Source organism: Aotus nancymaae, unplaced genomic scaffold, assembly GCF_030222135.1.
Source record: "Aotus nancymaae isolate 86718 unplaced genomic scaffold, 86718_ANA_hifiasm-v0.15.2.pri h1tg000028l, whole genome shotgun sequence".
NCBI lineage: Eukaryota > Metazoa > Chordata > Mammalia > Primates > Aotidae > Aotus > Aotus nancymaae.
Genome location: NW_026988441.1, coordinates 9,569,862 through 9,589,334, shown reverse-complemented (window position 1 = coordinate 9,589,334; position 19,473 = coordinate 9,569,862). Strand labels below are relative to the sequence as shown.

Below are 19,473 nucleotides of genomic sequence, written 5' to 3'. Positions count from 1 at the left end.
GTTCTGAAAAGGCCCAATGCCTCCTCACCCCAAATTCTCACCCTGCCTTGCCTTGGCCACCTGCTGGCATCTGTGGCCCCTCAAATCTCCCCCCACTCCCCAGAGCCTGGCACATAGATGTACTTCTCTTGGTTGAGGGCAGGACGACAGGCGGGTTGGGAAGTGGGGGAAATCTAAGGGGCCTTCTGGAGGAGGGGCCCAGCCTCACCCGGTGGAAGGGCTGTGCCATCTGCCGTAGGAAGTACTTGGCCACCTGCACACCTTCGTCCACAGTCAGGTTGAGGTTGGCGTCTGTGAGGTGCTCCTGGATCCAGCGGGGCAGCTTCCCCCGCTTGTCCACACGGGCAAACCGCTGGGGGCAGAAGCGCAGGCCAGGGAGAACGTGTCATGACCAGAGGCCAAGGGATTCTGGGCCACCCTACAACCCATCCCATCTGGGAAAGGAACGGGAAAATAGCCTGGTTCTCGGAGGCTGGGGTGGGAGCACAGGGGCACCCCTGAACCTGCACCTTGTCAGCAAAGACCATGAGGCCGTAATCCGTCTTGCCCCTGATGGCTCGACCCACGCACTGGGCCGCATGGCGCATGGCATCGAAGGTGAGAAAGTCATTCTCACGGATCTGGAACTGGTCCCGCAGGTATTCCAGCCGCGCCTGCAGATACGGGGGAGGTAGGGGAGCCATCCCTCCCTTGGCCCTAACACTTTGGGACTCCCCAGAAGCCAGTGCTGCTCACCTTGAGAATGCGGCTCTGCGTGTAGACGTAGGGGACACCAAACATGATGACGGCCCGCCCGTAGTGGTGCACTGGTGGGCAGAGGAGAGGGGGCAAGGGGTTTACAAGTGCGGCTGGTGGGACAGGGACAGCATCACACGCCCCCAGGATGCTGTGTCTGAGTGGGGCAGAGAAAGGGTGTGCTCCTGCCAGGTGCCCAGGGACACAGGGGAGGGGAGAGCCCCTCTGTGCGCTCAGGCTGTGGGTGGGTGGTCCCCTGTGGGAGCGGACAGCAGAACAGGCAGGTGTTCTGGGGAAGGAGAGCCCAGTTCACTCACCAAAGTCGATTCCCTCAGACACTTTGCCCCGGGCCACTGACAGCAGGATGGCCCCTCGGCCGTTCTCGCAAGCCTGAGGTGGGGAGGCCAAGATGCAAGTTGAGTCACTCCTTGGAGCCGCCTCCCCCACCCCGCCCTCCATGCTAGCCTCACACACTCACCTCCTGGTACTTCTCCAGGGCGACACTGGTCTCGGCGCCATCCTGGGTCTCGATAAAGAGCAGCTTGTTCCTCTGGATGTTCTCAAGAATCCCCTGGGGATGGACCCAGGGAGGTCAGAATGAGGGTGGCAGAGGGTGGGTTCAGGGCACGGCCGTCCTGGTTACATCCAACTCTCCCGGGGACTCCTGCATCACAGACCCTTTCTCTGGGTCTCAGCTGGGGAGGGAGGGTGGAACTGTCCAGCCTCACTTCTTTGAGGAAACTTAGTGATCCGGGTGGGCAACCAGTAACTGCTGGGTAAGTAGAACAGGCATGTGGCTCAAGGGGCTGGCCAATCAGGGCACCCCATCCCCTCCCAGTGATTGGTGGAGGGGCTGTGAGAAAGGCAGAGCCAATCAGAAGCTGCCCTGAGCTTTTCCATATGACACTATAATACAGTGTGGAGCCCATGCAACGACAGACAGACCAGTGGGACAGAATGGAGAGTCCAGAAACACATGGCCACCTGTGCAGTTCAGTAGGGAGAGCTTTTACCGGAGCAAGTGGATTTCCAAATGGAACCAAAAAATGAATCTTGACCCCTACCCCACACCATACACAAAGATGAATTTGAGGTGCCTCATAGACCTAGATGTGAAAGCTAAAACCATAACCTCCTAGAAGGAAACACAGGAGCCCTTCTTCATGACCTTGGGGTAGGCAAAGATGTCTTAAGTAGGACACAAAAGGCACCTGTGGGGACTGGGTCACTTTTCCTGCCTTGTGGAAGCCACCCATTGGAGGACAAGGCCGATGTCCTGGCTGTAAGGATGAGCTTCCTGCCTCTCATGCATGCTGTTTGTTCCCTGATACTTGGATTAGCCAAGTTCACTCATTTCACCCCAAAGTGCTTTCACCTACTCCTGAGAGCCTGGACATGGTGTGCTCAGAGACACGAAGTGCAGGGTGGCCTCCCCTCCCACCCATGTCCTGCTGGTCACCCGGGGACTGTCTGTGGTGAGCCCTATTGCCAGAATGCCCCACAAGCTCCTCCACCTGCTTTCCTGAAGATCCTTGAGAGACTCTGCCCTGATTCTCAGTCCAGCCTTAATTCTCTAGAACCTACCTCTAACCTAGCTAGACTCACGCCTGCTACCTCGGCCTCCCCACCAGGCCATCTGTGCTGGAGGATCACAGGGATGGGGTGACCCCAAAGAGCAGCAGGGGAGCAAGGAACCTAGAAGGTGGGGGTGACTCCACCACAGGGTACTGCTCTGAAGGAGAGGCCCACATTGGGGCTCATGTCTGCATTCTCAGCATGATGTGCTGGGGGCAGGGCATGGGGTGCATGCTGCTTAGACCCCGTTCCTACATGCTGCACACACTCTCCTGTCATACAGGACACCTGTCCCCATCAGAGCATGAGAGGAATGAAGCTGACACCTGTGCAGTGCCAGGGGCTAAGGAGAGCAGGTGACTCCTCTTTCTGGGGAGGGGGTGGCCGGGCGTACCTGCTCATACCAGGAGGCCACGGTGCTCTCCATGTACTGGTAGCTGGTGAAAAAGGCCACGATGCCATCAGGGACCACAGCAGACATCTCCAGTAGGAGGTTCCCATAGTTCCGGATCACAGCTGCAAGGGGTCAGAGGTTGGGTCCTCTACTGGCCCAGGTCCACCTCCCTTCTCTGTCTTGGAAACGGGAGTTTCTGGAAACCCCCCCGAGGTTGGCTATCAGGCTGTTCACACACATCCCGCTCCTCCTCCTGAGTCTGTTTGAGGACCCTCCTTGCCACCTCCTGAAGTCACGCCTGGCTGTGACTTGAGTACAGAAGGGGCCAGGCACGGTGACTCATGCCTGTAATCTCAGCACTTTGGGAGGCCGAGGCAGGCAGATAATTTGAGGTCAGGAGTTTGAGACCAGCCTGGCCAACATGGAGAAACCCCATCTCTACTAAAAATACAAAAATTACCCAGGTGTGGTGGCAGATACCTGTAATCCCGGCTACTTAGGAGGCTGAGGCATGAGAATTGCTTGAACCTGTCAGGTGGAGGTTGCAGTGAGCTGAGATCACGCCACTGTACTCCAGCCTAGGCAACAGAGCAAGACTGTCTCCAAAACAAACAAACAAACAAAAAAACACCGGGACACGGTAGCTCACACCTGTAATCCCAGCACTTTGGGAAGCCAAGGTAGGTGGATCATCTGAGGTCAGGAGTTCGAGACAAGCCTGGCCAACATGGCAAAACCCATCTCTACTAAAAAAATACATACAAAAATTAGCAGGGCATGGTGGTGCATGCCTGTAATCCCAGCTACTAGGGGAGACTGAGGCAAGAGGATTGCTTGAACCTGGGAGGCAGAAGCTGCAGTGAGCTGAAGTCGAGCCACTGTACTCCAGCCTGGGAGACAGAGAGAGACTCTGTCTCAAAAAAAGGAAAAAAAAAAAAGGCCAGGTGTGGTGGCGTCTGCTTGTAATCCCAGCTACTCAGCAGGCTGAGGTAGGAGAATCGCTTGAACCCAGGAGATGGAGGTTGCAGTGAGCTGAAATTGTGCCCTTGCACTCCAGCCTGGGCCACAGACAGAGACTCCGTCTTAAAAAAAAAAAAAAAAAAAAAGGCCATGTACTACTTCCAGGGGAGCACCAGTGCACAATTCACTGTGATCACCGTCATCCAGTCTGTCACATCCCTCTGCCTCTGACGCACCCAGCGGTGGAGGTTTCCAGGTAAGGAGACACAGGGCAGGCCCCCTACCAGCTCACAGTGGACGTGTACCACCAGCAAGAAGCAAGCTCTGGGCTAAGTAGCAGAGGCTGGGGATATTTGTTACAGCAGCATGACTCAGCCCATCTGACTGATACACCTCCCCTCTTGGAACCCACAGAAAGCAGCCCCACTGGCAGCATACCAATATCCTCCCGGGTCTCAAACTTGGAGCTGATGGCCACCTGGTCATTGCCTCGGCCGATGATCTGAAGAGAGCAAGAGGTCACGATAAGTGAAGCTGCAGCAACTGCTCCAGTGTGTGAGTGCAGACCACCTGCTGGTGCCGTTCTAAGATTTTCTTTTCTTTTTTGGAGAGAGTCTCGCTCTGTCACCAGGCTGGAGTGCAATGGCTCGATCTCGACTCACTGCAACCTCCGCCTCCTGGATTCAAACCATTCTCCTGCCTCAGCCTCCCGAGTAGCTGAGACTACAGGTGCGTGCCACCACACCCAGTTAATTTTTGTATTTTTAGTAGAGACGGGGTTTCACCATGTTGGCCAGGATGGTCTCGATCTCTTGACTTCATGGTTCACCCACCTTGGCCTCCCAAAGTGCTGGGATTACAGGCCTGAGCCACCGTGCCCGGCCTGCTCTAAACTTTATAAGCAGTGTCATTGAATGAACCCTCAGCTATCTGCATTGCACAGATGATCTGAGCTCAGAGAAGGTGAGTTGCCTGCCCAAGGTCACACAGCAAGTAAGTGGCAGAGCCAGGCGCAGTGGCTCATGCCTGTAATCCCAGCACTTTGAGAGGCCGAGGCAGGTGGATCACGAGATCAGAGTTCAAGACCAGCCTAAGCAACATGGTGAAACCCTGTCTCTACTAAAAATACGAAAATTAGCTGGCGTGGTAGCGCTTGCCTGTAATCCCAGCTACTCAGGAGGCTGAGGCAGGAGAATCCCTTGAACTTGGGAGGCGGAGGTTACAGTGAGCCAAGATCGCGCCCCTGCACTCCAGCCTGGGTGACAGAGTGAGACTCCATCTCAAAAAATAAATAAGTGGCAGAGATGGAAATGGACCTGAGCCTGTCCACACACTCGACCAGCAGCTACACACTAGCAAGCCCCAGGCTAGCTGGATCCCAAAAAACACTCTCACATGCTGGTGGGCATCCCCGCCAGCCGGCAACCTTCATACAACCACCACGCAGTGGGTGGTCATTACCGGTCCACAACCTCTGCCAGGCAATTCCAAAAGCCACAAGCTCTTAACACCTTTCTTTTTCAAGTTTGGCACAAACTCACTAAGTAGCGAAACCTGCTCCAAGTCTCTCCAGAGGCCTGACTTACTCCTCAGTGCGATGCTTCCAAATCTTTTGCTGCCAAAACAGGAGTTTGACTGGGGGGTGTGACCCAGACCCCAGTGGGGGCATCACACACCACACAGCATATGCTTTGTCTCTAAAGGCTGGAAAATTCTGAATTCCAAAACACATGGCCAGGCGCGGTGGCTCATGCCCGGAATCCCAGCACTTTGGGAGGAACAGGTGGGTGGATCACTTGAGGTCAGGAGTTTGAGACCAGCCTGGCCAACATAGTGAAACCCTGTCTCTACTAAAAATACAAAAATTAGCCAGGGGTGGTGGGGCTGAAGCAGAAGAAAATCACTTGAATCTGGGAGGCGGAGGTTGCAGTGAGCGGAGATCTGTGCCACTGCACTCCAGCCTGGGCAACAGAGCAAGACTCTGTCTCAAAACAAAAACAAAAATTAAAACACATCCAGCCTCAGGGCTTCAGATAAGGAACTAAGCGCCCATGCTGATATGCAGGTGTTATGGAGGTGATGGAGAGGAAGGCCCACTTACCTTTGCCAGACCATCTACCCGGCAAAACCACGTTAACCAAGATGCTGACCAAGTGCCTACCTGTGCCAGGCCCTGGGCTACCTAAGTGTTTACCCCAGTTCTCTCTCTCAATTCTCTCAACAGACCTGTGCAATCAGGGAGGATGCATCCCCATTTCACAGATGAGAAAACTGAGGCATGAGAGATGCACCCACAGAGAGGCAGAATCAAGCCTTGGTCTGTCTAAATCGTGAACTCGGGCTCCTCTGCCTGAGCAGTGGGGGAAGCCAAGGAAGGAAAAAAGGAAGGTGGCCCCTGGCTCCCATCTCCCCTCCTGGCCCCAGCCTCAGCCTCTCCCACTCACCATAGGGCAGAGGCAGACCCGGGCCAACGTCATGGTGAAGGTTGCCATGGTGACAGGGTGGAAATCCAGGATCTTGGGGTAGATGTCCAACGGGGACAGCGTCTGTAGTGGGGACAGTGGGAGGAATCTCAGCAGGACTGGGCAGGGACGAGGAGACCCATGGAGGAAGGCCAGCGACTGGGAGGGGACAGGGGAAGGGTCCTCACCCCAGATGTGATGATGACAGACTGGAAGCGCTCGAACACGGGTTTGATGGCCAGCGAGGCGTCCATGCAGCTGGAGAGAGATGAGAGCGATGAGGGCCCGGCGGGCTGGGCCCCCCACCCACAGTACCTTCACACCTCCACCAGGCAGGGTCCCACCTGAAGTGCAGGATGGGGTTGGCAATGGTCGGGGTTCTGTCGTCAAAGGGCTCGATGATGATGGTGAAGCCTGCAGAGGGCGGGCAAGGGCGGGTGATTCCCCCGACTGCAGCCATAGCTGTGCCCACTCAGTCATGCCCTCTCCTGCTCCCCTGCTTCACCCCAATCCCCACCCCGCACTGTCCAGGAGTGAATGGGACCAAACATCAGCTGCTTAAGCCCCAAACCCAGGCATCTGAGTCCAAAATACACCCCAACCTGTCAGTCTCTCCACAGGACCCATATCTGTGCAGACTTTCACAAAGGATCCCAAGTAGACTGTGCCACAGCCCTGCCCACTGCTCACTCTCCCAGCACCAAAGGGGCCACCCAGCACCCACACCAAAGCCAGGAGCCAGAGCCTCATGTCTTCTCCCAAGACCAGTTCTTGTTCATTTATTTATTTATTTTTGAGATCACTTTATCATCCAGGCTGGAGTGCAGTGGGCCGATCTCAGCTCACTGCAACCTCTGCCTTCCAGGGTTCAAGTGATTCTCCTACTTCGACCTCTTGAGTAACGGATTACAGGTATGCACCACCACACTCAGCCAATTTTTGTATTTTTAGTAGAGATAGGGTTTCACCATATTGGCCAGGCTGGTCTCAAACTCCTGACCTCCAGTTATCCGCCTGCCTCAGGCTCCCAAAGTGCTGAGATTACAGGCATGAGCCACTGTGACTGGCCTCCCGTGACCTTTCTACCTAAGCCATCAGCTCTGCCTCCAAAACCCACCTGCAATCAGACCACTGCTCCCAACCCTACCTGGGGCCAGCCACCATCACCTTCTGCCTGAACCATCATGCCCTGCTCACTTTATGGCAGCCAGAAGGGACCCTATGGAATCCTGAATCCGGCCATGTCACTTCCCCACCCCGAGAAGACTCCCATGGCCCCCACGTGCCTCCAGTGGCCTCATGTCTGACCTTCAAAAAACACCAGGCTCAGTGCCCCCAGGGCCTTTATGCTTGCTGGTCCTATGTGGCCTGGAAAACTCCCAAGTGGCCCCACTTGGTCATCTGAGACTGCTCAAAAGTCAGCCCCTCAGAGAGGCCCTCCCTAGCCACCTTTTCTATGCAGACATGTTCCAATACAACCTTTTTTTTTTTTTTAGTCGGAGTTTCGCTCTTGTTGCCCAGGCTGGAGTGCAATGGCGCGATCTCGGCTCACCACAACCTCCGCCTCCTGGGTTCAAGCAATTCTCCTGCCTCAGCCTCCTGAGTAGCTGGGATTACAGGCACGTGCCACCGTGCCCAGCTAATTTTTTGTATTTTTTTAGTAGAGACGGGGTTTCACCGTGTTGACCAGGATGGTCTCGATCTCTTGACCTCGTGATCCACCCGCCTCGGCCTCCCAAAGTGCTGGGATTATAGGCGTGAGCCACCGCGCCCGGCCACAACTTTTTTTTTTTTTTATGATAACTGTCACTTTCTGGAATTATTTCCTCATTTATTTTACTGCATCTTTGCTATTGGTTTTCCTCCGTGAAATATAAGTTCCAGGGGGGTAGGAATGAGATTTTTTTTTGGTTCCTGCTGCTTCCACAGTGCTGAGCCTGGCCCGTTTGTTGAATAAATAAATGAATTAATTAACATATATATTCAGTTTCACACAGTGAAAAAAAATCAAGTCCTCTGTGCTGGGGACACAGGGGTGACCAAGCCAACCTTGCCCCTGCTCGCATGGGCTCGAAATCCAGTAGGAGGCAGACTTGTCCCCAGACGGTGATGACTGAGTGGGCAATGCTGGGATAGAGGTGCCCAGAGGAGGGGCCTGACTCAGCCTGGGAGTCAGGGAAGGCTTCCTGGTGGAGGAGACATCTCTACAGAGCTGAGAACCTAAGGATGAGGGAGAGGTGGCTGGGGGATGAGGAAGATGAGGAAGGATGTTCCAGGTGGAAGAACGTGAGGTGTTGGCAGATGGGAAATAGGGGGCAGAGAACGACAAAGGCAGGGATGGAAGATGGGGCAGGGCAGAGGCAGAGGCAGTGGCCAGCAGGCTTCGCTACTAACGAGCCCCAGGGCGCGGGCCCAGGTCTCCATCCTCCTGCCAGGCCCCGCCGAAGGACATTAGCCCCAACCCAGTGTCCTGGGTAGAGGAGAAACCCCTAGGAGGCAGACAGAACCCCTGGTCAGCTTCACGCTGAGGACGGGGAGGGAACACTGCCCATAAAGCCTCCAGAACCACGCCCCTCTCCTGCAACCTGGAAATCTGAAAATCAGCCTCAACTCCTCTTGTCCCAGGTCCCACAACCGGGAACCATGCTCCCCACATCCCAGCCTCTACCTCCCACCTCTCTCTCCAAACCACACCCATCTCTCTCCCCATGGCCACACCCTGGCCATGGCCCCTCCTCCCCTGCTCAGGCCGATGCCTGCCACCCAGTCTCCTGCCTCTAGTCCCTGGAAGAAATCTGTTTTTTTTTTTGAGACGGAGTCTTGTTCTGTCGCCCAGGCTGGAGTGCAGTGGTGTGATCTTGGTCACTGCAACCTCCACCTCCCAGTTTCAAGTAATTCTCCTGTCTCAGCCTCCCAAGTTGTTGGGACTACAGGTGCACGCCACCATGCCCAGCTAATTTTTGTATTTTTAGTGGAGGCAGGGTTTCACCATATTGGTCAGGCTGGTCTCGAACTCCTGTCCTCAGGTGATCCACCAGCCTCAGCCTCCCAAAGTGCTGGGATTACAGGCATGAGCCACGAACCTGGCCCCCAGAAGAAATCTTTCTAAAGCACATACCTCTAATCCCCACACTTTGGGAGGCCAAAGTGGGTGAATCACCTGAGCTCAGGAGCTCAAGTGAAACCCTGTCTCTACTAAAAATACAAAAAAAAATTAATCAGGTGTGGTGGTGCGAACCTCTAGTCCCACCTACATGGGAAACTGAGGCAGCAGAATTGCTTGAGCCCCAGAGGCGAAGGCTGCAGTGAGCTGAGATTACATCACTGCATCCAACTTGGACTACAGAGTGAGACTCTGTCTCAAAAAAAAAAAAAAAAAAAAAAAAAAAAAAAAAAAAAATCACAGACCTGACCTGGCGCCTTGCTTGCTAAAACCTGCTATGGCTCCCCAGTGCCCTCTGGAAGACAATGACCAACTTATTACCATGCCCTCTAGTGTGAGCTGACCCCAGAGAACTTCTGTGGCCTCATCCTCACTCTGCAGCCCAAGGAAGTCTGTGAAAATATAAATCTGAGCATAAGGCTTACTCAAGAACTATCTATGGCTCCCACTGCCTTCAAAATAGAGTTCACATTCCCCAGCCAAGTCCCACAAAGCCCTGCATGTCCAAGTTCCTGCCAACAACCCTCTAGACTCTGCTGGGACCCCGATTCCAGCTGCTAGGAGGCCCAACAGGGACAGAAAGAGGTGAGCTTACCCTTGGCGTAGGTGCTGACAAGGGTGGCAAAGTTAGCAAGGAGGGTGAGCGGGGAGAAGTCAGCAAGGTCGGTGATCTCTAGCGTGTGCAGCAGGGAGCGGAGGCGTTCAGCACAGAATCTGGTGGGGAGGAGAGACGGGGTCAGGGGGGCAGATGGAAACCACGAACAGGCCCAACAGCCCTGCCTCTGCCATCATGGCACACAGTCACGTGCCTGTCTCCCCAGGCAATGGGTACTCGGTGAGGCCGGACACCAGCCCTGTTTTGGAAACGGGCATCCCCACGCTGTACACCTGCATGTCACACACAGTCACTGCTGCACAATGGCACAGACAGCAATAATCAGACACCCCAGAGTCATTTGGTTACTTGTCAAACCTGCTAGCACAACTGCCTAAGTGGGTTCTTATCAAGAGACCCACAATCACACCCAGAACCTGAAGTCATGGCATTAATCCTGCATGGCCACACGGCCACACACTCATACCCGAACCTCTCCCACCGCCTCTCATGAACCTGTGGTGACACACAGTATGGGGATCCCATGGGCTCACAGTGGAATGCAGTCATCACCCACATCCCGCAGAGTCCCGCAGATACTGCACCCACACACTCACGCACATACAGGGCCACTCAGCCCTACCGCACACAGGCTGAGGCTCTCGGCCTCAGGGACGGGTCATGGAGCAGCTGGCTTTGAAGCCAGGCAGGCAGTCACACCTGCAAACCAGTCTCCCGCACTTCAGCCCTTCCAGCCTGGCTGGTCACTAGCTGGGAATGAGTCTGTTCCCCCCACTGGGCCATAGGGGATCTCAGTCACTCAACAGACATTCCCCAAGTGCCTGCTCTACGACTGTGTCGCCAGCATAGAAAAGGCACTTGGGAATGTCTGTTGAGTGACTGAGATCCCCTCTTTGCCCTCACAAGTCTCCAATCCTGGGGGAGATGGGCAAAGCCACACAGAAGGTGGCCTCCCCAACCAAGGCAGGGCGGCCAGGGCCTTTGGAGCCCACAGGCCTGGCTTCAAGCCACAGCTACGAGGTACAGTGCTGTGTGGCTCTGGGCAAAAGCTTCCCCTCTGGGAGCCCCAGCGTCCTCATTTGCAGCAGAGGGATGCCGTACTGGGGGTGCAATTGAGGTAAGGAACATGAGGGGCTTAGCTCCTCCCTAGTGCTCAGGGCGGGGCAGGTGGTTGGCTTTGCTGCTCTCTCATTCACCACCACAGAAGACTGTGAAGTAAAGATCCGACTCCTTGGCCATTTTACAAAGGAGGAAACTGCAGCTCAGAGAAGACCCATGACTTACCCAAAGTAGCAAAGGAAAAGAAGCCCCATCCTATCCCTTGGTCATTCTCTGCCTGCCCTGTGCCTCGAGAGACTGACTCCCCAGAATGGGCCCAGACAGCTCCATGAGGACGCCCCTGCCCTCAGCTTGGAAGATTAGAAGCACTGGTGGGAAGAGACAATCGCCAGGGGCCTCCTCCCCAGCTCCCATCTGTAAGGCCCAGGTTCTGGTTTCAGCTCCCAGCAGGAGTCTCAGTCCAGGCCCTTATCAGCTGGTTCTCAACGTTCCCAACACACTCCCTCCCTGCCGCTGTGGCCGGGCCTAGCTCAGAGCTCCCACCTCCCACCTTCCTTGGTTCCTCCCCCAGCCTGCCCCTCTGGAAATGGTGCCCCCACTACTCTCTCTTGGGTGGGGTAGATTCTCCACTCCAGCCAAGTGTTGCCTGCCAGGCCCCTGCCCAACGCAGGGACCGAGGACCAGCTCCAACCTTGCTCCTGGACCTGCCCGGTTAGACCGGCCAGGGCCCCATGTGCCTGGCACAGCTCACTCACTCTTGACGCTGGTAATAGTGACCCGGGGCTACAGGCATGGAGGACATGGCTCTGCATAACTGGGACCTGCCCGAATGCCCACACCCCCGCTGTCTGCGGCCGCACCTGAGGGGCTTGCGCTGGATGCACACGCGCTGGGCCAGGCCACTCAGGAAGGCGGGCGGGCTCTCCTGCACCACGTGCTGCACGCGCAGCCGCCACTTCACGTACTCCAGCAGCCGCCGCAGGAAGCCCAAGAAGTGCTCAGCTGTGCGGATGGAGCCCGGGACCGCCTCTGCGAGGAGACACAGTCAGCCGCCACACGGGAGGCGGGAAAGGGACTGGAGGGCAGCGGGAAGTGGGGGCTCACCCTGCAGCACCTCATCGGGCAGCACGGGGTTGGCCAGGTGGGCATCCGTCTCCCGGGCGGCACTGGCCTCCCGCAGCCCCTCCACCAGGCGCCGGTACTCGTCCCGCAGGCGCTGCTCATCTGTCTCTTTGATCCTGCGGGAAGATGAGCTGGGGCTGGGACTTGGCTGGCAACCCTGGGGACAAGTAAGACAGAGGACAGGGTCCCAGGAGCAGGGCGGGCACCAGGGTCCACCAGCCATCCCTGGCCCCACCTGAGCACCGTCTTCTGCAGAGTCTCCAGGTTGCCCTGGCAGCGGTCAAGGGTCCGGCGGGTGAGGTTGACGCTCATGGAGTCGATGCAGACGTTGTCTGGAGAAGGTGGAGAGAGCTGGCTCAGGCAGGCCTGCAGGGGCCTCAGTCAGAGGGGCTGGCATCCCTTTGGCCCCTGGTGCCCCCCTCACCAATGTTGTGAGCCTCATCGAAGACCACGACGGCCTTGCGGGCCAGTTCCTTGGACACCAGGTCTGCAATCTTGGGGTCCAGGAGGTAGTGGTAGCTATAAACCACCACGTTAGCATGCAGGATCTGGAGGGACGGGAAGCAGGATTACCAGGGCCCTGACACCGCAACCCCTACCCCTTCCCCAGCCACACTGCCCCGTCACTCCCGCACAAGCTGGCAGAGGCAGACACAGGCCAGGCACAAATACGAGCAGATGGACAAAGACAGACCAACAGACACAGCCACCCACCAACAGGGAGACACAGGCAGGCTGACTCACAGCAAGCGACAGACAGACATGGGCAGACAGGAGACGGGCAGGCAGCCCAAACCCTCACGCTCGCCCCTCTGCCTGTCCCACAGTTCTCCTCACTGAATATCGGGCAAGGAAGTACGGGCACCAGCCCTCGTGCCGCCCCAGCGCCTTCAGGTCATCCAGGTTGTAGATGCCAGGAGGAAGGGGCACCTCACGCCCATGGGTGTCAAATTCCTGGGACAAGAGTGCCAGGGGTCAGAGAGGCTGCCTGCCCCAGGCGTCCCCGTCCTGCCTCCCTCCCTCAGCCCTGCCCTCCAGGCACCTCATAGTAGCGACAGTGGGGCAGGCTGGTGTCATGCTGGTACTGCGCCCGCACATAGGAGGCTGTGAGGCTGTGGCATTTCCCATCAACGTCCTTCCCAAAGCGCAGGGGTGTCACCTGAGGGTGCAGGATATCTAAGCACCCAGACAGGCTGGAAACCCAACCACTCTTCAAACCCAGGCCTCCACACCTCACAGCTGGCTGGGGTTATGGACAACTGGAACCTGTCTGTTGCATTATTAGTTAAGACATGTGGAAACTTAAAGCAGGGATACAAGAGTAGTAAACTTGGACCGGGCGCAGTGGCTCACGTCTGTAATCCCAGCACTTCGGGAGGCCAAGGTGGGCGGATCACAAGGTCAGGAGTTCGAAACCAGCCTGGCCAACATGGCGAAACCCCATCTCTACTAAAAATACAAAAATTAGCTGGGCATGGTAGTAGGCACCTGGAATCCCACCTACTTGGGAGGCTGAGGCAGGAGAATCGCTTGAACCCAGGAGGCAGAGGCTGCAGTGAGCCGAGATCATGCCACTGCACTCCAGCCTGGGCGTCAGAGTGAGACTCCCTCTCAAAAAAAAAGTAGTAAAATTGTTACACTCTTACAACTCCAAGTTATAAATATATACTTTTGGAGACAGGTCCCTCTGCTCCTCGGGCTGGAATGCAGTGGCGCAATCATGGCTCGCTATAGCCTTGACCTCCCAGGCTCAAGTAAGTGGTCCTTCACCTCTCAGCCTCCTGAGGAGCTGAGGCCACAGGTGTGCACCACTACGCCCAGCTAATATTTGTCTTTTAGTAGAGATGGTCCTGCTATGTTGTCCAGGCTGGTCTCAAACTCCTGGTCTCAAACAATCCTCCCGCCTCAGCCTCCCAAAGTGTTGGGATGACAGGTATGAGCCACTGCACACAGTCAAAAGTTTTTTTTTTTTTTGAGACGGAGTTTCACTCTTGTTACCCAGGCTGGAGTGCAATGGCGCGATCTTGGCTCACTGCAACCTCCGCCTCCTGGGTTCAAGCAATTCTCCTGCCTCAGCCTCCCGAGTAGCTGGGACTACAGGCATGTGCCACCATGCCCAGCTAATTTTTGTATTTTTAGTAGAGACGGGGTTTCACCTTGTTGACCAGGATGGTCTCGATCTCGTGACCTCGTGATCCACCCGCCTCAGCCTCCCAAAGTGCTGGGATTATAGGCGTGAGCCACCGCACCCGGCCAGTTTTTTTTTTTTTTTTTTTTTGAGATGGAGTCTCACTCTGTTGCCCAGGATGGAGTGTAGTGGCATGACTTCAGTTCACTGCAAACTCCACTTCTCAGGTTCAAGCAATTCTCCTGCCTCAGCCTTCCAAACAGATGGGATTACAAGTGCCTGCCACCATTGCCTGGCTTTTTTTTTTTTTTTTTTTGAGAGAGTTTCGCTCTTGTTGCCCAGGCTGGAACTCAATGGTACAATCTCAGCTCACCACAACCTACGCTTCTCGGGTTCAAGCAATTCTCCTGCCTCAGCCTCCTGAATAGCTGGGATTACAGGCATGTGACACCATGTCTGGCTAATTTTGTATTTTTAGTAGAGATGGGGTTTCACCATGTTGGTCAGGCTGGTCTCGAACTCCTGACCTCAGGTGATCCACCCACCTCCGCCTCCCAAAGTGTTGGGATTACAGGTGTGAGCCACCACGCCCAGCCAGCCAAAACTAGTATTTTTAAAACAGTAAACCTTGAAAAATCTTTAGCATGTAGGTTGAGGATAACTACTTCATCCCTGGAAATGCTAAAACACCAGCTCTGTACCCTCTAAGGCACCATCACAGTTTTTTTTAAGGCTGTTTCTGAAGAACAAATCCTTTTCCCTACACCAAAGGGAAAAAGCTCTGAGGCAGCCAGCCCTTCCCTCTCCATTTCCTTTCATCAGTCACCGAAGCCTGTGCTCTTTGTCACTCACTAGCTGTATCGTTTCTCATATATTCTTACAAATAATGTGATGTAATATATATTCTGTGAGCCCAGTGTGATGGCTCATGCTTCTAACACTTTGGGCGGCTTGGGTGGAAGGATCACTTGAGCCCAGGAATTCAAGACCAGCCTGAACAAAACAGTAAGACCCATCTCTACTGAGGGGAAAAAAAAAAAAAGCCACATGAGGCTGGGCACGGTGGCTCACGCCTGTAATCCTAGCACTTTGGGAGGCTGAGGTGGGCAGATCACCTGATGTCAGGAGTTCGAGATAAGCCTGGCCAACATGGTGAAACCCCGTCTCTACTAAAAATACAAAAAATTAGCCGGCTGTGGTGGCACGCACCTGTAATCCCAGCTAACTCAGGAAGCTGAAGCAAGAGAATCACTCGAACCCAGGAGGCAGAGGTTGCAGTGAACCAAGATCACACCACTGCACTCGAGTCTGGGCAACAAGAGTGAAACTCTGTCTCAAAAAAAAAAAAAATATATATACACACACACACACACACACACACAGAGAGAGAGACATAAAATGTATATATACACACGTATATATGTATTATATGTATATACATTATATACATTCTGTGAGTTACCACAGGTATTCAGAACAGTACCTGGCACACAGTGAGTACAATGGTTTTATAGCATAATTTAATAACTAATGTATTTGTCACATATTATGCATAAAAATATGACAATTTCTTTTTTTTTAAGACAGAGGCTCACTCTATTGGCAAAGCTGGAGTGCGGTGGCGTGACCTCAGCTCACTGTAACCTCTCCCTCCCGGGTACAAGCAATTGGGATTACTGACATATGCACCACCACGTTTTGCATTTTTAGAAGAAATGGTGTTTCGCTGTGTTGACCAGGATGGTCTCCGACTCCTGACCTCAAGTGGTCTGCCCACCTCAGCCTCCCAAAGTGCTGGGATTATAGGCATGAGCCACTGCACCCGGCCTATCATGACAATTTCGACTATTCTTTTTTTATGAGACAGTCTCGCTCTGTAACCAGGCTGGAGTGCAGTAGCGCAGTCTCAACTCACTGCAACCTCCGCCTACTAGTTCAAGTGATTCTTCCGACTCAGCCTCCCAAGTAGCTGGGACTACAAATGAGCACCACCACACCCGGCTAATTTTTGTATTTTTAGTAGAGATGGGGTTTCACCATGTTGGCCAGGCTGGTCTCGATCTCCTGACCTTGTGATCTTCCTGCCTTGGCCTCCCAAAGTGCTGGGATTACAGGTGTAAGCCACCGCGTCTGGCAACAATTTCTAACATTCTTTAGCTCTTTGTACAGGCTAAGGGCATTGGCTGCATCATTTCACCCAATTTTATCATCAGCAACCTTATGAGGCAGATAAATAATTATCCCCATTTTACAGAAAGGAAGACTGAGGCCCAGGTGGCAGAAAACACCTCTCCAAAAGTACCCTGCTGGTAAGTTTCAGAGCCTGGAAACCAGGCCTGTCAGAGACTGCAAGAGATGGCTTAACCTCTCCCAAGCCTGGGTAGAATTAGAAGGCTCCCTGGAGGAAGTGTGCTTGCCTGGGCCAGGATGAATGAGAATTGGACCATTGAGTAGGAATTCTGTGTGTAGCCACTGCACGCCTTTACAAGAGGCCTAGCCTGGGGATCCAGGACTTGTGGTTGGACAAAAGAGTTTCCTCTACCTCTGGGCTAAGGGCAAGGAGAAGGAACAGTTGCTCACCTCAGGGTGAATACACAAGTTTTTGCGGGAGCTCAGAGCCAGCCCCAAAAACGGCAGCTTCTCGCCCTCCTGCTTCTCATAGAAGTTGAGCAACTTTCGAAGCTCTTCAATCACCTACTCCAAAGTTGGGGGAGCTTGTGTTCATTGGAGGCAAAAACCCCTGCCCTGCCAGGCCCCAGCCTCTTCCCCAGCTTCCCAAACGCGCCCCCCCAACAGCTGGTGACAGCCACCACCGGGGGACCAATGGGGCCCAGGGGACAGTGGGGGCTGGAGCACTAGGAGCAGTCCGGGCTCACCTTCTCAATCTCCGGCACAGTTCTTGAGCAGTAGATGAGTTTGGTCACCTCCAGCGGATACGCCTGCCAATGACAAGTAGACTCACTGTTACCGACAGGCGTATCTGCTGGAGGTTATGCCTCCCTGTCCCACCCCTTCCTTGTCTGCTTTTCTGGGTTCAGTGTGTCACTCACCCGCTGGTATGCCATGATAAGGGCCAACAGGGACACAGTCTTCCCAGTGCCTGAGGGCATCTCCAGCACTCCATGGCCCTGCATGTTGGAGACCAGAGGGGCAACGCACAGGGTCTCAGTACCTTGGGCACACAAACTCTGGGGACTCTCCCCCACCCTCAATGCCACCAACTGGGAACAGCAGGGTAACACAGCAGAAGTTAAGACTGGGCAGTGAGGCAGCAGGTTTGAACCCCACTTCTGCCACCTCCTTCTTGAGTGGTCTTAGTCAAGTACCTTCTCCTCGCTGGACCTCAGTATTCCTATCTCCAAAATGGACCTAAGGCCGAGCGCAGTGGCTCACGCCTGTAATCTCAGCACTTTGGGAGGCCGAGGCAGGCGGGTCACCCGAGGTCAGGAGTTGGAAACCAGCCTGGCCAACATGGTAATACCCCATTTCTACTAAAAATAAAAAAAATTAGCTGTGCATGGTGGCACATGCCTGTAATCCCAGCTACTCAGGAGACTGAGCCAGGAAAATCACCTGAATCCAAAAGGTGGAGGTTGCAGTGAGCTATCACGCCATTGCACCCCAGCCTGGTAACAAGAAGGAAATTGTCTCAAAAGTAAATAGATAAATAAAAATGGGCCTAATAATAAAACCTTCCTCATAATATGACTTTGAGAATTTGGGAGAAATTAAGGGTTAAATATTTAGCACAACAGCTGATATATAGTTTTTCTCCCTTTTTTTTTTTTTTTTTTTTTTTTTTGAGACAGTCTTGCTCTGTCACCAGGCTGGAGTGCAGTGGTGTAATCTCAGCTCACTGCAACCTCTGCCTCCTGGGTTCAAGTGATTCTCCTGCCTCAGCCTACTGAGTAGCTGGGACTACAGGGGTCCACCACCATGCCCAGCTAATTTTTGCATTTTTAGTAGAGATGGGGTTTCACCATGTTGGCCAGGACGGTCTCCATCTCCTGACCTTGTGATCCACCCACCTCGGCCTCCCAAAGAGCTGGGATTACAGGCATGAGCCACCACACCCGGCTTCTCCTTCTTTTTTAAGAGACAAGTCTCACTCTGTTGCCCAGGCTGGAGTGCAGTGGTACAATCATGGCTCACTGCAGCCTCCATCTGCTGGCCTCAAGCAATCCTCCTGCCTCAGCATCCGGAGCAGTGGGAACTACAGGCAAGCGCCACCACACCTAGCTAATTTTCTAATCTTCTGTAGAGATGGAATCTTGCTGTGCGGCCCAGGCTTATCTCCAACACCTGGCCCAAGTGATCCTCCAGCCTTCACCTCCCGCGAAAGTGCTGAGATAGGCAGGCATGAACCACTGCGCCCAGTCTATTAACCATTATTATTTTATTTTTGAGACTGAGTCTCACCCTGTCGCCCAGGCTGGAGTGCAAGGGTGCAATCTCGGTTCACTGCAACCTCCACCTCCCGGGTTTAAGCGATTCTCCTGCCTCAGCCTCCCGAGTAGCTGGGATTACAGGTGTCCACCATCAAACCCAGCTAATTTTTGTATTTTTAGTAGAGACGGAGTTTCACCATGTTGGCCAGGCTGGCAACTCCTGACCTCAAGTGATCCTCCCGCCTCGGCCTCCCAAAGCGCTGGGATTACAGGCACCAGCCACTGAGCCCAGCCTATTCACCATTTTAGACAACAGAATATGGGGTCCTGGATTCCCAAGGACCTCAGGACGTCCAGACGTCCTGCAATATGTCTTAGACCCAGGCGTGGCAGCCCTACCAGTCGAGCGGGCGGGGCGGGTCCACGGGCCACTCACTTTGGCGTCCAGCGTGCGTTTGAGTTCCCGCATGTAGGAGAACTGCTCGGGGTAGATGTAGTCGTACGGGAAGTAGACCAGCAGCCCGTCCACGTTGAGCCTGGCAGCAGGGACTGTTGGGTCAGTTTCCGTCCCCTCAGCCCCTCTCCCGCCTCCACACTGCCCCCACATCGGGCGCAGAGGGGTGACCCGCCCGGCGCCCCGGTAACCCCCACGTCCTCAGGAGCCTCGGGGTCCTCTCGGTGTCTCCTCGCTATCACCGCTGCTCCCCGCGGCTGCCCCGCCCCACCCCTTCAGCCTCCACTCGCCACCCCGGGAACCCGGGCGCGCCCACCGGTGCCCCCATCTTCAAGAACCCCGCGACCGCTAAGGAGTCCCGGCTCCCCCAGCCCACTTCTCACTTCATGGCGCCGGCCTGGCTGTGCAGTGGCGTCT

At 54.7% G+C, this 19,473-nt stretch overlaps 1 protein-coding gene across 1 annotated transcript in view; it reads right to left on the bottom strand.

Moving 5' to 3' along the window:
- Window positions 1–19,473, bottom strand: part of ERCC2 (ERCC excision repair 2, TFIIH core complex helicase subunit) — a 20,255-nt gene extending 782 nt beyond the window's left edge. The window contains exons 1-22 of the mRNA XM_012446748.2: window positions 19,440–19,473; window positions 19,039–19,138; window positions 17,265–17,342; window positions 17,091–17,153; window positions 16,795–16,908; window positions 13,129–13,245; window positions 12,924–13,040; window positions 12,511–12,634; window positions 12,322–12,418; window positions 12,069–12,202; window positions 11,825–11,993; window positions 9,885–10,003; window positions 6,471–6,540; window positions 6,315–6,384; window positions 6,109–6,210; window positions 4,103–4,166; window positions 2,705–2,826; window positions 1,214–1,306; window positions 1,053–1,125; window positions 736–806; window positions 510–653; window positions 209–352 (exon numbers count right to left, since the gene is read on the bottom strand). Coding sequence (XP_012302171.2) covers window positions 209–352; window positions 510–653; window positions 736–806; window positions 1,053–1,125; window positions 1,214–1,306; window positions 2,705–2,826; window positions 4,103–4,166; window positions 6,109–6,210; window positions 6,315–6,384; window positions 6,471–6,540; window positions 9,885–10,003; window positions 11,825–11,993; window positions 12,069–12,202; window positions 12,322–12,418; window positions 12,511–12,634; window positions 12,924–13,040; window positions 13,129–13,245; window positions 16,795–16,908; window positions 17,091–17,153; window positions 17,265–17,342; window positions 19,039–19,138; window positions 19,440–19,444 — 2,190 coding nt within the window. The 5' untranslated portion in view covers window positions 19,445–19,473. The remainder of the gene's footprint in view (window positions 1–208; window positions 353–509; window positions 654–735; window positions 807–1,052; window positions 1,126–1,213; window positions 1,307–2,704; window positions 2,827–4,102; window positions 4,167–6,108; window positions 6,211–6,314; window positions 6,385–6,470; window positions 6,541–9,884; window positions 10,004–11,824; window positions 11,994–12,068; window positions 12,203–12,321; window positions 12,419–12,510; window positions 12,635–12,923; window positions 13,041–13,128; window positions 13,246–16,794; window positions 16,909–17,090; window positions 17,154–17,264; window positions 17,343–19,038; window positions 19,139–19,439) is intronic.